Source organism: Olea europaea, unplaced genomic scaffold (assembly GCF_002742605.1).
Source record: "Olea europaea var. sylvestris unplaced genomic scaffold, O_europaea_v1 scaffold2010, whole genome shotgun sequence".
NCBI lineage: Eukaryota > Viridiplantae > Streptophyta > Magnoliopsida > Lamiales > Oleaceae > Olea > Olea europaea.
The window spans coordinates 222,463-238,552 of NW_019237985.1; the positions used below are offsets into that span (position 1 = coordinate 222,463).

The 16,090-nt window shown below is 36.8% G+C and overlaps 2 protein-coding genes and 2 long non-coding RNA genes across 6 annotated transcripts; 2 read left to right on the plus strand and 2 right to left on the minus strand.

The window, feature by feature from the left end:
- Nucleotides 1-14: 14 nt before the first annotated feature.
- Nucleotides 15-3,652, minus strand: LOC111379605 (inactive LRR receptor-like serine/threonine-protein kinase BIR2). 2 transcript variants are annotated; one of them, XM_023003016.1, is made up of 2 exons: nt 2,697-3,652; nt 15-1,436 (listed from the first exon to the last, which is right to left on the minus strand). In XM_023003016.1, the coding sequence occupies exons 1-2, from the start codon at nt 3,469-3,471 to the stop codon at nt 454-456; spliced, it is 1,758 nt and encodes a 585-aa protein (XP_022858784.1). In that variant the 5' UTR covers nt 3,472-3,652; the 3' UTR covers nt 15-453. The 2 variants fall into 2 exon arrangements, with proteins under 2 accessions (XP_022858784.1, XP_022858783.1); XM_023003015.1 differs by having other exon boundaries at nt 15-1,532; nt 2,799-3,650.
- Nucleotides 3,653-8,283: 4,631 nt separating this feature from the next.
- Nucleotides 8,284-10,044, plus strand: LOC111379610. Of its 2 annotated transcripts, XR_002700072.1 has the most exons (4): nt 8,284-8,451; nt 8,553-8,648; nt 9,085-9,455; nt 9,715-10,043. It is a non-coding gene; the product is annotated as an uncharacterized LOC111379610 (long non-coding RNA). The 2 variants fall into 2 exon arrangements; XR_002700071.1 differs by lacking the exon at nt 8,284-8,451 and having other exon boundaries at nt 8,472-8,648; nt 9,715-10,044.
- A 39-nt stretch (nt 10,045-10,083) lies between these two features.
- On the plus strand, nt 10,084-10,548 carry LOC111379609. Its single transcript, XR_002700070.1, has 3 exons — nt 10,084-10,170; nt 10,254-10,310; nt 10,412-10,548. It is a non-coding gene; the product is annotated as an uncharacterized LOC111379609 (long non-coding RNA).
- A 2,588-nt stretch (nt 10,549-13,136) lies between these two features.
- LOC111379602 (inactive LRR receptor-like serine/threonine-protein kinase BIR2) lies at nt 13,137-15,293 on the minus strand. Its single transcript, XM_023003010.1, has one exon. The coding sequence runs from the start codon at nt 15,193-15,195 to the stop codon at nt 13,423-13,425; it is 1,773 nt and encodes a 590-aa protein (XP_022858778.1). The 5' UTR covers nt 15,196-15,293; the 3' UTR covers nt 13,137-13,422.
- Nucleotides 15,294-16,090: the final 797 nt, after the last annotated feature.

Below are 16,090 nucleotides of genomic sequence, written 5' to 3' on the forward strand. Positions count from 1 at the left end.
TGAAATTATCGAAATATACAACAGGTTCAATTCACAATCTTCAGGGAAAAATTTCAGAAGTAGCTTTTATTACAACAAATATGGAACAATAGATTACACTTTATTCACGTTATAATATGATACAAAATACAATTATAATATGGTACGAGTTTTAGAGTAGGGATCTTGAGAGAGCAAAGTGTACCACTCGAAAGTAAATAGAAAACTACCTGCTTCTGGGAATTACCATGGATTGTGGAAATTTCTGCAAGAATCTTTACAAATATCCCGAAGTCAAATGGGACTTTCCGTATCTTGTTTTCGAAATATTAAGCTCCTATTTGAGCTCTATTTTTTTAAGAATGCATTTTTTCAAATCTCATTTCCCCTGAAATAATTAATACACGTATTTCAAAAAAAATTCTTACTTTTTAATCACACATTCTCTAAAAACTTACTATTTCATAATATATTTTACCCCAAAAAAGGGATCAAAACAGGGGCTTGGGAAAAATCGTCGTACTGTTTTGAGAAACCATGTGCCTCGGCCATGCTTTTCAGTGATTCATAGACCTGATGCATAGACCACCTGTCCTTGGGTCGAGAAATGACACAATTACACGCGATTCTCAAGAACCTCACGATTTCCTCGTCATTGCCCTTTGCGCACAAGCTTTTATCGATAGCATCTTTGATTCGATCAGAACCCGAGAGCTGGTTTACCCAGACCACTAAATTACCTTTAAATCCTTCCCCGGACAAACTGACTTCAAGAGCTTTTTGCCCCGTTGCTAACTGAAGAAGGACAACCCCGAAACCGTAAACATCCCCTTTAAGAGAAGCATATCCAAATTCACCTGAATCCCCATTGATGTAACTGCTCTCATCAGATTCTGAAGGAGTCAGGAGTCTTGCCAAACCAAAGTCCATTATCCTAGGATCAAAATCCTCATCGAGGAGAATAATGTCGGAGCTAATGTTTTGATGCAATATAGGAGGATTGCAACCATGGTGAAGCCAAGCGAGTCCCCGAGCAGCACCCAAACCGATTCTAAACCTCGTTGGCCAATCCAAAGCACTCACATTACGATTCAAAATCGAACACAAAGTCCCATTAGACAGATGCTTATAAACCAAGAGCTTCTCCTCCTCCACCAAGCAAAACCCCAACAGAGGCACCAAATTTGGATGCCTAAGTTGCCCTAACCTATTCATCTCCATCCTAAACTTTTTCTCCCCCATCTTACAAGTACTAAGACGCTTAATCGCAAGTGCCGACCCATCCGGCAAAACCGCCACGTACGTTGTCCCCGTGCTAGTCGAGACTATAACATTTTTCGCGCTAAAACCATTGGTGGCCACCAATAAATCCACCAACTTAACCTTCACTAGTGGTTTTTGAAACAATACAATTTGAGTAAGCTTGTGAGCGCTCAATCTTTCAACCCAACTGCTAACTTCATCTCTCCCTTCAATCTCACATCCTCTCTTTCTTTTCTTACTAAAACACCACCACCATAAACCAAACCCTAACAACATAGAACCCGCGGCACCAAAAAAATACTTCTTACTCAAGCCAGGGGCGGAGCCAGGATTTTAGTTCAGTGCGGGCAAAAATTTTTTGAGGACGAATGTCGAGGTTTTGGTCAGGGATTTAATGACGATAAAAAAATAAAACAACAGTACATCAATACTAAAAACGACATAATTTATATATTACACTTGCACTTTGCGAGTTTTCATACTTTGATATCGTTGTATAATAATTTCATTATTGAACTTGAAAAATATATCTTTCTCCACATAAACAATTGTGCTATTATTCATCCACTGATCACCCAATTACTACTAGGAGTGGGAGTAATTCGAGATGTCAAATGAATCACAAATACTGGAAGCAACTCAAAAAACTAGTGCAATTCACAATTTCACAAAATCAATTCACAATCTCGCAATGCAATATATACTATTTCCAAATACTTGGCAACTTGAACTTGCAATCACAGATTCCCAGAGAGCCAGAGCCCAGAGGCAACAATGAACTGGTGGTCCACTGGAAGTTTGTGCCGCTTCGAGCAATTAAAGAACAAAGTGCTAATTTAATATGTTAAAAACAAAAAACAAAAAAAAAATTTATTACAATTTACACATGGAAATAACCAAAAAAAAAAATAAGGGAAAAAAATATGGGGCTTCGCCTTTTGCTTTCTGGAATCTGGCTTCTTCTTTTGTCGGCTCGGCTGGTTGGCATTGGCACTTGGTGCCTTGGCGGAGCTGAGGATGTAAAGTCGGAGTCAGAGATGTGAGATGTCAAGATGAGAGCCTAGAGTAGGAGATATACAATAATGGACTATCGGAGAGGGAAAAGGAACGACGGTTGTACTGTTACGACTGTCTTAGACGACGGTTGACGAAGAGAGAAGGGAACGACGGGCTTTGTCACCGGTGGAGAGGGAAGTGGGTGGCGAAGTGTGAAATCGTCACAGACAAAGTCATGAAGGGTAGAAATTTTGAAATGAATGAATGGGTTTAGGTCAACAATTGATTCAATTGAATTTTGATATGAATGGGTCTAAAACGGGTCATGACCTTGAACACATTTTTCGCGCTAAAACCATTGGTGGCCACCAATAAATCCACCAACTTAACCTTCACTAGTGGTTTTTGAAACAATACAATTTGAGTAAGCTTGTGAGCGCTCAATCTTTCAACCCAACTGCTAACTTCATCTCTCCCTTCAATCTCACATCCTCTCTTTCTTTTCTTACTAAAACACCACCACCATAAACCAAACCCTAACAACATAGAACCCGCGGCACCAAAAAAATACTTCTTACTCAAGCCCCCCTTTTTTCCACATTTTCCCAAAGATCCTCCACAAAGTCCACTGTTCCCACCAAAATCAAGCTCCATATCATACCTAAACTCGGGAACCCTCCCAGATAAATCATTATTAGCAGCAGTAAACTTTGTCAACCTTCCTAAACTCGAAAGCTGAATCGGAATATTCCCAGACAATTTATTATCATCCAAAATCAAGTGATTCAAATAAACGCAATTGGTGAGACCAGCTGGAATTTCACCAGATAATTCATTATGGGACAAATCTAAAGTAACCAAATAAGGCAACCAAGTACAAATTTGAGGTGGTATCGAACCCGAGAGGATATTACCGGAGAGATCAAGATTCTGGAGGTTGTAGCAGAACTGTAAAGAAGCCGGGATTTTTCCGGCGAGGCTGGAGTCCCGGAGTTGCAGGCTGAGAAGCCGATTTTCGCGGCCGTTCCAACACGTAACCCCATCAAAATTACAGATGAATCCAACGGAAGAATTCGAGAACTTCCATGAATTAAGCTTCCCTGTTGGGTCAGTCAATGAGTTTTTCACTTCCTTCAAGCACTTAATGTCGTCTTCTGAGAAAACCCAGTTCGAAAAAAGCAGGAAAATTAGCAGAAGAGAAGTGAATGTGGATCTGAACAGAGGAGGAAGCATAATTATTGATGAGGGCGAAGAAATTGGTGGGTTTTGCTCTTGTGGAGTTTTGTTGGTGTCCTTTGTGGAGTGATTGCATGAGAATTCAAGTGGTTTTTCAATGTAAAAATCGAGGATGGCATTTTGGCATTGACTTCACGTCCGTGTAGAATGGTTTTGGTAGATATTAACATTAACGTGTATGGTTCGCAGGAATTTACTAGTCAAAGCTTGATATCGAGAATGCTTACCAAAGTAAAGTAGGACTTTGGATACTTTCAGTTTGTTTGGGAGCGATTTTTTGCCTCAAAAAATTGATTTTTTTACCGTTATTTCACTATTTCAACCGTCATATTTGACTTCTTCTCTCACAGATAGACCCCACTTTTTTTCGAACGGTCAAAAAATCAATTCTCAAAATCATTCTCAAACAATCTCTTTGATGGGTACATGTGGTTTTAAAATTTGATTATCATAAATCGCGTTATTAAGAAGTTTTACAAAAATTAGGTATTAATTAAAAGGGAAAAAAATATAATTAAAGAGTTTGAAGGATCACTCATTTCAAAACTAAAAACAAAAGTTTCAAATTTCAAAAGTTAGATATTTATTAAAATTTATTTATGATTTAATTAATCAATTAATTAAATATATTAAGGTCACAGATATATACAATTTGATCGCAAATTAACGATTTAATTAATTACTTATTATTTTTTATCACAAATTAAAATTTTTATATATCACAAATTATTTTATGATCACAATTCAAAAAATTTATAGATCACAATTTGTTCATCGGTCACAAATCACGAATATTATAAATTACAACTTATCATACCGTTATAAATTATCAAATTATTGCTCACAAATTATCAGTTTTTTAGATCACATATTATTTATTGATCATAATTTATCTTTTTCATTGATCACATTATTTATTGGTCATAGATTAACCAATGTAATGTTTACAGTCAATCAAATAATTTGTGATCAACAATTGCGACCGCCATCCATTGCACCTACAATACACCACCACTACCATATCCTTTATCTCAATCTATGACACAAGCACAACCCCACCAAAAAATTCACAAACCCATCACCATCACCACCGCACACTATCACTACCACCACCACCTCTAAAACCACAACAAAACATCCAGCAGAATCACCACATAAAATACCGTAAAATCACTGTAGAAACCTCTATTGTCGATTACAACGCTATAGAAATCTCCACAAGCAGCGCTATGACTCGAAAAGTCGGAGAAAAGTTCAAATAGCCGCTGTGATTCGTTGCGTAGGAAAAAAATTCAGATCTACAGGCGGTAGCAAGCAAAACTATAGAGGGGCGACACCGCACCTCAACCCCCCCCCCCCAGAGCAGGACAACATGATAACATTGTGCCTTAACTCTGACCTTTGAGGCGCTGCACATAAGCATGTAGAGGCATTGCGCTGCAGCTACTCCTCCGATGTTGTGCCTCAACGTCTAAGATTGGTGTATTGCCGAAGAAGAGAGAGAGAGAATTATGGAAAGAAGAGAAGTGGAAAATATTTAAGATTTAAACTATTTTACAAACTATCTACCTTACGAAAAGCTACAATAAATTGATTCAAAACCAGAAAGCTTCATTTTAAAGTTTGCTACAATTCTTTTTTTACTACTAATATTATACTTTCTTCCTAGTGATTTTTCATTCCTAACATAGCCTTCTTAAATTCATAAAATAATTATTTGATTAAAACTTACTATTAAAATTTTCAATCGGGCTATACGTACAGGAATTTTAAATGGCTCTTTTGACGAAAAATATACAGGAATTTTAAATGGCTAATTTGGCATAAAATCACAATAAAATGACCAAAAACCCAGGGCAAAAACGAAAGGGCAACCCCACTGACTAAACCCAAACGAATTTTCCCATTTCCCCCAATTGAGTTTGTTGGACGTCACGACTTCTCCCGCAACCAAGTTGGCCGCTGCAGTCATCGTCATCGGCCACCGCACTCACCTCCTTCCCTAGCGCTACAGTCACCGCAACCACACATCCATCCCCTGGCATCAATGTAAGTGTTTGTGGAGTTGTTGTTTGACATGGGTTCTCAGCTTTTTACATGATTTTTTTATAAATACCACGTTTGAATGTCCAAAGTTTTCCCATTATACAAGTTTGGATTTTGGATGTTGATTAATCTTTGTTTGAGTAAGTTACATTTATTACGAGACTTGTTGATTTATGAAGATGGGTGCCACCATTTTAGTTTTGTTGGTAACTCGGTTTTGCATAAGTGTCTTCATTGATAGTTGAATTTCGGCACCCGTTGGTTTAATGAGGAAATCAAGAAGGAATTTCCTGCACCGATTGTTCTACATGTATTATGAGAATTGTTCTTGTTGTTTAATGAAGAAGAATGTCCTACACCGGTAACAAAGGGCGATTGTTCTTTACCTGTAGTAATGAATGCGGGTACTTTGATTGGGTGAAAGATGAAGATTTAGGCGGGGAATCGAGTTCCATTCAGCATGCGGTCAATCAGGCGCCCGACAAGGAAGACGAAGGGCTGCCAAGACTCTTTGATGGGCTAGCTACAATTAGCGAGAAACGAGGCGTATCACTGCACATAACTTTTAGCAAGGAAAAGGGAATTGCTAATTGTGATGGGAAAGGAAAGAGGTCGAATTGAGGGGGTGATTTGAGTCATGTCATCGGTTGAAGCACCAGTACAATGTGAATTTCAATTTGCATAACAATATATTGGTCTTATGCATGTCTAATCTGTATTTCACGGTGGTTTGTAAGACAAAAATTTATGACAAATATAGCCTAATTGACATGTTCATAAATTCGTATGTTTGTGCCCCCTCACTTTAATATTGCATCCGTGGTCACATTTGTTTCACATTTAAATCCTGAGAATTCAAAAGCAACTTGTTTCACATTTCAATCTCGGGATTCCCATTCTTTGGGATATAATGTAATTGGATCCCCATTTTGATAAAGTCTTGTACACTGCAAGAAGAATTCATGAAATGTCAAATATCTCATAACTCCATCTTTCCCTTTTTTTGAATTCCTTTTTCGCACTGGAAAGCCAATGTCATGAGCATATTTTTTGTAGAAATCAAACATTTTCTTATCATCACTAAATGTCATACCCATCTTAGGCACTAACGCCACATCTTCTCCTACATTTTCATTTTCCAACATATTTAAATTCTCCACAACGTTCTCGTTATCAGATTGAAGCAACAAATCAGGATTCATATCTTCCATAATTTTGTTTCCTACCACAGAAATTATAAGAAGCAATCAATGCACCAAATAAACCCAAAACCCATCAATAATTGAAGGCCAAACGCAATTCTGGAAAATATAAGGAAATGCACAAAATACAGACTTCCGGAATATATATTTATTTCAATTCCGTCGTCTTTGTTTTGTTTGGAAATATAACTTACATTTTTCCACATTCCATTCTATGCACAATTACATGTATTTAGCTAATATGCAAAATATCTACATTTGTTGCATGCAATTTTACATAGAAAATCATGTAAATAGACTCGAGCTTTTCTGGGTAACACAGCCAAAAGTCAACACATTTAAAGACATTATTAGAATATGAAACCATTGAAACTTCTGAAGTCGGAGATTCACTGTGATCATCAATATAATTGTCGAAATTTTTGCTATGAAGGCCAAACTGGAAAATATAAGAAAATGCACAAAATACGTAGTTTGGTCAGAAGATGCTAGAAATGCTTACGAGGGGAGGAAGCTGGAAATGAAAAGGTGTTAAGGTACAATCTTCATTTCCATAACCATGTCAACTCCATTTCTTTGAACCACCAGCGAAATCGAAATGGGTATCAATCGCTCCAAACAACCGCTTGTACGGTGGCTTCTTAGCCGGAGATGGTCCCCGACACCGATGAATCGAGATGGGTATGAGCAACGAGCAATGGATGGCGACTTGGACAACGCTTTGGGAGGGAAGGGCTGCTGGGTTCTATTTTGGAAAGGAAATAAATGTGTCTTCCCGGTAGAACCCACGTCCCCAAATTAATTTTTGAGCCTTTGATGTTTTCTTTATTTTTATTTTTTTTCCTCTTTGCCACGTAAGCCGAATTCAAATTCCTATGAGTTTCTTGTCAAAACCCCTCTGTACCTAGAGCTTTTTTCATCTTTGAAGCTTATTAAGGTCCAGTTTGAGTCACATTAATATAAAAATGAGAACGAAAAATATAATCATTACAAGTCTCATACAAGAGATAGAAAGTCAAATATGATGACTTGATGTGATGATAACGATTATATTTTTTTATTTTAATGAGCAAATAATGAAAAACAAAGGGCTAACCATATAAAGAAAAAACTTGCGTCCTTTTGTGTATGGGAGCGGGAGTAAACCTCCAGCTATGGCAGTTTCATTATCTCTCGTAAAAACTCGACCTCTCTCCCCGCTACATAGCAACTGTACCAGTTCGTTTTGTCCCAATTTTCCTCTCAGTTTGCCCTCAAATTGCAACTGCAAAACTCGCCACCGCCCCCAATTCGTCATTACTTTCTCTTATAGTAAGCAGCTCAAATTCCCGATATGCATTCATTTTTTCGTCTCATTCCTTGTCTACTTTGCAAAAAGAAAAGAAACTAAACCTCATCTATGTTGATTGCTGAGTCTTGGAATTTTTCTTAATTCTTCACTGTGTTCATATTTAAGTGTCCTGGTATTTTACTGTCACTCATCGCCTAGTTTGTTTTAGAACACTAACTTTTAGAATCTAATTGCTCTTTTGCGAGCTGTTGTTGTTTGAGCTTATCTGGTACTGATTATTATTTTCACATATAAGCAACTTGGAACTTTAACACTATACAATGATATATCATAATCAAGGAATGGAGTCGTTGCTACTGACAAGAAAAGGGAATTGCTTGAAAGTTACGGCCTTAATCCGGTAATCCCGACAAATTTTTATCGGAACCCTCTCCCAAGGTCGATTCTCTCTCATTATCCTTTTTTTAAATGCAAGCGTGGATATTTGTATGTGATATGAGTGAAGTGTATTGATTGATTATTTTTGTTTCATTTTATAGATAAAGAGGAGAAAAGAGCGCACAAAGATGGGAATGGGAAATGAAGTACTTTTGGAGGATCCGAAACCTCCTAGGGATACTCACAAATTGCTTCAGGTTTGAATGAACTAAGAAAAGCATTAGTCTTCATATCAAGTGGAGGATTTCTTCTCAAAACTGTTACATCTGTTGGAATGAGCTTATTAGGCATTTGATATCTGGATGTGAATTTATTTTCCCTTAGTTCACTGTGAAGTTAAGCTTATAAATAGAAGGATAAAAAGGATGACAGAAGGATAATGTTCGGCCGGCTTACTTTAATGACATAATGCTTGATGTGTGCTCAAGCATTATTCTTCGGCATTCAGCAGTGTAGTTTTAAGAGAAATTGTGATGTATTGTTGTTTGCTTTGCTACTGTACAAACTGAGCTGGATGTCTACTTCTCATTTCAAGTGTATAATTGCAGCTGATTTGTTACCCTTTGTATGTGGACCTTTAATTTGGGTTTTGTCTGGGAAATAAGTTTCACATGAACTTTCATGGCTTTATAGGTTCTTGGAGGGACTGCTCGAAGAAAGAAATTGCTCTCACCACTCACCAAAGGGCATGGATGTGCGACCAATGATGGAAGTTGTAAAGGGAGCGGCTTTCAGCAAATTGCAGGTGAATCCTGCTCTAGAATTTTGAACACAATTTTCCTCTTTTAATTGGATAAGGTGTTTTGACTTCTTTATTTGCACCGGAACAATTAGAAAGCAAAGAATGGTGTAATACTTCTACTTGGTTATTAAGAACTTGCTGTTTTATCTTTGTGGAAGCTGCTGGTGGCTGTCCTTCATCTCTAAGGCCTGGACGCTGATTGGACTTGTATAGTGTTACGGGATCTGTTGGTATTGAAGCTATCAGTCGAGGATGCTCTGAGGTGCCCCTACAAATTCATTAAGTTTAATTTTCTATACACTCAGCTTAATTTGATTCCTTTACTCTTTGCTAAATAGTTATGATCTTGAATTGATTGCTTTTCCTTTTGCTGAATATGATTCAAGGATCCTGAAGGCTCTCCTCTTCTGTTAGATATTACCATCTGACTTGGTGATATAATCTTTTGGCTTGGGTCTTTACTTGACCTGGTCATATTGTTCGATCTAAACATTTTCCTGGCTTCATTTGCATATTCCCAGGCGCATTTTGTCGAAATGGATTCTTGGGTTATCTCAGATTTTCTACGTCCAAATTTAGAATCAACTGGTTTTCTTGACGCATCGGTTATCCATGCTGTTCGTGTTGAAAATTTCTTGAAACTTGCGGAACAGTTTTTAGGTACATGTTTTTCCTTCCTCAGTCTTCTCACATTCTAAAAATCAGTACATTAATGTACATAATTGCTGTGAACTGAATTACAAAAATTTTAACAAGAATTGAGTCAAACTAATTTCATTTATTCTTGGTGATCCACCGTCTTATATTGTTGCACTACTCTTGTTGTGTAGAGTTCTTACGTTTAAGGATCTCTTAGATGTAGGTAAAATGGAGAATTTGATTACGTGAGTGTTACACCTCCATACATGCTTGTAGATTATGCAGTACTGATGAATCAAATTTCGAATTCGTCGGTAATTGGAGAGAATACCTTTATAGTAAGTTGGCTTCATTTCTTTTACTTGACACAACCGTCTGCTTCTCTCTTTTAATCTGTTTATAAACTCCCAATGCATCTCAGGTGGTCGAGTATCCATTGAGAACTGACATTTTGGATTCATGTGGCTGCCTTATAAAGGTATGTTGCATATCTCTTTATCGAATAATGTTATATCTAATTTCATCTTATGTAACGAATTTAGTTACTTAATTGATTGCTTGATTATTTTGACAATGTAGATAGCTGATAGGCGATTTGGTCGAACCCATCTAGCAATATATGGACCACAGTGGGCTCAGAAGAAGAGAAAGTCAGGGACATGAGGGGGGTTTTTTCTTTTTCTTATTTTGCTTTCTTTCTTTCTTTCTTTCGTTTTCAATTTTTCAATTTTTTTTATTTTTTATTTTTTTATTTTTAGGTGAGAATTGAGCTAGTGTCCAAAGTATATAAATTTGTAACTTTAATATATTTAATTAATAAAATATATAATTAAATAATTAAATAATAAATTAAATATAATAAATATCTTATTTTTGAAATTTGAAACATTTATTCTTAGTTTTTGAAAATGATAAATACTTATCTTCTTAGTTTTGAAATTTTCCCTTTTTCTTTTTCTTATTTTGCTTGCTTTTTATTTTTTTATTTTTGGGTGAGAATTGAGCTATTGACATATGGATGTATATAGTTCCTACAAATCACCATGCATCGGTTCCACTGCTAATGGCTGCACCAGCCTACATTAAGTAAAAAAAAGGTTATCCATTTGACAAAATTCAAATTTCATTTTCAGTCATATATTTCAATGGACATAAAAACTAATCAATTATTTATCACTCATTTTTATCTATTTATAATTTTTTTGCAAATTGTATAGTTTCATCGTTACTATACACCAATGTTTGAGCTCCATTTTTTTTTTTTTTTTGCAAAAAATGCATTTAGGAATAGTATTTTGATATAGAATGTGTGGTTAAAAAATAAAGAAAAATTTTGAACTTGCATGTAATATTATTAAATTAAAGAATATTTGATTAAAAATAAGAGAAAGAGAAATGTATTTTAGAAATAATGGGGACAAAACAAGGACTTATGTTCCTAAATTTCTATTGTGGGCTTGACAACCTTTAACCTTTTTGGTATTATTGAGTGGGAAAATTTCATAACTAAAATGTTAAGTATCACCCATTTCAAAATTAACAGCCTGTTTGGGAGTTTTTTTTTGCCCAAAAAATTTATTTTTGATCGTTATTTCACTATTTCAACCGTCATATTTGACTTCTTTTCTCACAGGTGGACCCCACTTTTCTCCTAACGGTTAAAAAATCAATTCTCAAAATCACTCCCAAACAGGCTCTAAAATAAAAGGCTTCAAATTTTTAAAATCAGATATATATTAAATTTTATTTATGATTTAATTAATTAATTATGTAATTTACTAATCAAATATATTAAAATCACAAGTCTATACAATTAGGTCACAAATTAACGAATTAGTTAGTCACATTTTATTTTTTTATTACAAATCAGAATTTTAATAAGCTACAAATTATTTAACGGTCACAATTCAAAAATTGTATAGGTCATAATTTGTTCATTGATCATAAATAAAAAATTTATAAGTCATAATTTATTTATCGGTCACAAATCTCAAATAATATAAGTCACAACTTATTATGCAATCACAAATTATCAAAATTATCGGTTCCACGATCGCCATTGCATCAACCACATCACCTCTCGGCTCCACCGCTAGCAACAAGATGATCCACCACCCCACCAATAAAACCACAGCCATCACCGGATACAACATAACCTTCGCCATCACTGGATCCAACAACGCCACCAAACACCACCACCACCACCATAGCCCTCACACACCAATTGAAAACACACCCAAAAAACCTATAGCAGATTGTGACACTATAGATTCCGACAACGGTGCGCAACAAATCTCAATCACAATTGAACCAGCGACAATCTCGCCTACAGTGGCACAGCAGCTCTCAAATGGTTTCATATAGGAAACAATAACACCCATAGCCCCTTCTCTCTTGCATCGTTGCATAGCAATCGCCGCTCGTCTCATCACTTTGTGGGCAGCATCGTCATCATCTTTCCGATCACGCTTATCACCTTTGCTGTGTAGAAAGAGAAAGGAGATTGGGAGAGAGAACGAAGTTGGCTATGGCTATATGGAGAGAAAGAAGATATTGGGAAATAATTAGGGTTCAGAATGGAATAAGTTAGATTAATTAATTTTTATATACATTAATTAATTAACAAAGCATCTGATATTTAGAATTGAAAACTTGACATGATTTATGAAATGGAATCTTGTATGTAATTTCCGCTTATTGGGTTGGACATGACTCGTGAGAAACTGAGCAATTGAAGACCTGCTTTGTAGATACATTGTCAGCTGAAGTCCAAAGCAAGACCAACTATTCCAAAGTAACTTGTTTTTTAATTTTGATAAAAGAACACCACCACCAATCAGCAGTTCACTCAAAAAACTGGGGACGACCTAGTCAACCTTTGCGTGCCCATGAGACCAACTAAGTCATTTTCAAACCAGTTTTATAATAATTAAGTCAAAAATAAAATAAAATCATGTCATAATGAAGTAACTTCTACGCAATATTTTCATTTTCAGTTCAAGCGTAAAATCTAAGATTTCTTTGACCACGGACTGGCCTAAAAGCAGTGCTGCTACACTTAAAGACAGACCCCTGCCAGATCTCTCACCGTCGCGGGCCCTGGCGTAACTTTTTTTTTTTTTTTTTCCTCATGTGGGACCGACCCCTACAGTGAGGAGGGATCGGTAAGACCCCTTGGAGGAAATTGTTCTCCTAAAAGTTATAATGATCATCAGCAGTCAGCAAACATGAAATCCAAGAAGTTAATATGATTGTTCAAACGACAAGTTTATAAAAATAAAAAGTGAAAAAGAAAGTTTACAGGAAGGCATAATTGTTGAGAAGTTTACTGGAAGAACAAAAATGGGAAGTGAGGTGAAATTATCTAAATATACAACGGGTTCAGTTCACAATCTTCAGGGAAAAATTTCAGAAGTAGCATTTCTTACAACAAATTTCGAACAATAGATTACACTTTATTCACGTTATAATATTATACAAAATACAGTTATAATATGGTACGAGTCTTACAGTAGAAATCTTGAGAGAGCAAAGTGTACCACTCGAAAGTACGTAGAAAACTGTCCGCTTCTGGGAATTTACCACCAAAGTTAAATGAGATTTTCCGTATCTTGTTTTCGAAATATTAGGGGAAATTCGTCGTCCTGTTCTAAGAAACCATGTGCCTCGGCCATGCTTTTCAGTGATTCATAGACCTGATACATAGACCACCTGTCCTTGGGCCGAGAAATGACACAACTACATGCGATTCTCAAGAACCTCACGATGTCCTCGTCATTGCCCTTTCCACACAAGCTTTTATCGATAGCATCTTTGATTCGAGCAGAACCCGAAAGCTGGTTTACCCAGTCCACTAAGTTACCTTTAAATCCTTCCCCGGACAAACTGACTTCAAGAGCTTTTTGCCCCGTTGCTAACTCAAGAAGTACAACCCCGAAACCATAAACATCCCCTTTAAGAGAAGCATATCCAAATTCATTTGAATCCCCATTGATGTAACTGCTCTCATCAGATTCTGAAGGAGTCAGGAGTCTTGCCAAACCAAAGTCCATTATCCTAGGATCAAAATCCTCATCGAGGAGAATAATGTCAGAGCTAATGTTTTGATGCCATATAGGAGGATTGCAACCATGGTGAAGCCAAGCAAGTCCCCGAGCAGCACCCAAACCGATTCTAAACCTAGTTGACCAATCCAAAGCACCCACATTACGATTCAAAATTGAACACAAAGTCCCATTAGACAGATGCTTATAAACCAAGATCTTCTCCTCCTCCACCAAGCAAAACCCCAATAGAGGCACCAAATTTGGATGCCTAAGTTGCCCTAACCTATTCATCTCCATCCTAAACTGTTTCTCCCCCATCTTACAAGTACTAAGCCGCTTAATCGCAAGTGCCGACCCATCCGGCAAAACCGCCTTGTAAGTTGTCCCCGTACTAGTTGAGACTATAACATTTTTCGCACTAAAACCATTGGTGGCCACCAATAAATCCACCAACTTAACCTTCACTAGTGGCTTTTGAAACAATACAATTTGAGTAAGCTTGTGAGCACTCAATCTTTCAACCCAACTGCTAACTTCATCTCTCCCTTCAATCCCATATCCTCTCTTTCTTTTTTTACTAAAACACCACCACCACAAACCAAACCCTAACAACAGAGAACCCACGGCACCGAAAACCCCAGCCGCTATAATAATTGCCAAATTCTTCTTACTCAAGCCCCCGCATTTTCCCAAAGATCCTCCACAAAGTCCACTGTTCCCACCAAAATCAAGCTCCAAACCATACTTAAACTCGGGAACCCTCCCAGATAAATCATTATTAGCAGCAGTAAACTTTGTCAACCTTCCTAAACTCGAAAGCTGAATCGGAATATTCCCAGACAATTTATTATCATCCAAAATCAAGTGATTCAAATAATCGCACTTGGCGAGACTAGCCGGAATTTCACCAGATAATTCATTATGGGACAAATCTAAAGTAACCAAATAAGGCAACCAAGTACAAATTTGAGGTGGTATCGAACCGGAGAGGGTATTACCGGAGAGATCAAGAGTCTGGAGGTTGTAGCAGAACTGTAAAGAAGCCGGGATTTTTCCGGCGAGGCTGGAGTCCGGGAGTTCCAGGCTGTGAAGCCGATTTTCCCGGTCGTTCCAGCACGTAACCCCATCAAAATTACAGATGAATCCAACGGTAGAATTCGAGAACTTCCATGAATTAAGCTTCCCTGTTGGGTCAGTCAATGATTTTTTCACTTCCTTCAAGCACTTAATGTCGTCTTCTGAGAAAACCCAGTTGGAAAAAAGCAGGAAAATTAGCAGAAGAGAAGTGAATGTGGATCTGAACAGAGGAGGAAGCATAATTATTGATGAGGGTGAAGAAATTGGTGGGTTCTGCTTTTGTGGAGTTTTGTTGGGGTCCTTTGTGGAGTGATTACATGAGAATTTAAGTGGCTTTTCAATGTAAAAATCGAGGAAGGCATTTTGACATTGACTTCAGGTCCGTGTAGACTGGTTTTTGTTTAACATTAACGTGTATGGTTCGCAAGAATTTAGTGGTCAAAGCTTGATATCGAGAATGCTTACTAAGTAAAGTAGGACTTCAGAAATTTTGATAGGTACATGTGGTTTTAAAATTTGATTATCATAAATCGAGTTATTAAGAAGTTTTACTAAAATTAGGGATTAATTAAAACACCAATTTCTCTCTCTCTCTCCAAAATCTGCATATAATTTTTAAGCTCAAATTTAAAAACCCATTAGGTGGTAAAAAGCTTAGGAATGGTGGAGCCAACCAGAGTCAAAAAATATCGCTGCAAATCCAACTTGCACAACTTGATTCACCCTCCATATCCTCAGCAACATCTCCAAACCCTAACCCTAACAGGTTGTCACCATCGTCAGTTCTAGATCCACTGTGACGATGAAATTCGGGATTTCCTGTTCCATCGGTGCATTAAGAGGATGTCGTTCATTTTGTCAAAGGCGATGTTGACTTTCAAGAAGAGAGAAAACCATTTTCGTAACAATGGTTCTTTTGTTATCCGTGATAGTTTGAGAATGACAATCAAGAAGAATGATTGTAATTTTGTTTCTAATGTTTTCATTTTTTATTTGATAGTAAGCTAACAAATAAAGGAAGAAAGCGTCTAAGCAGACAAAATGCATACTTTTTGCGTTAATATTACGACCTATTGAATTGTTGGCAAAAAGTTTTCTAATAATAAGTACAATATGGACATGTTTATCTCTGCCT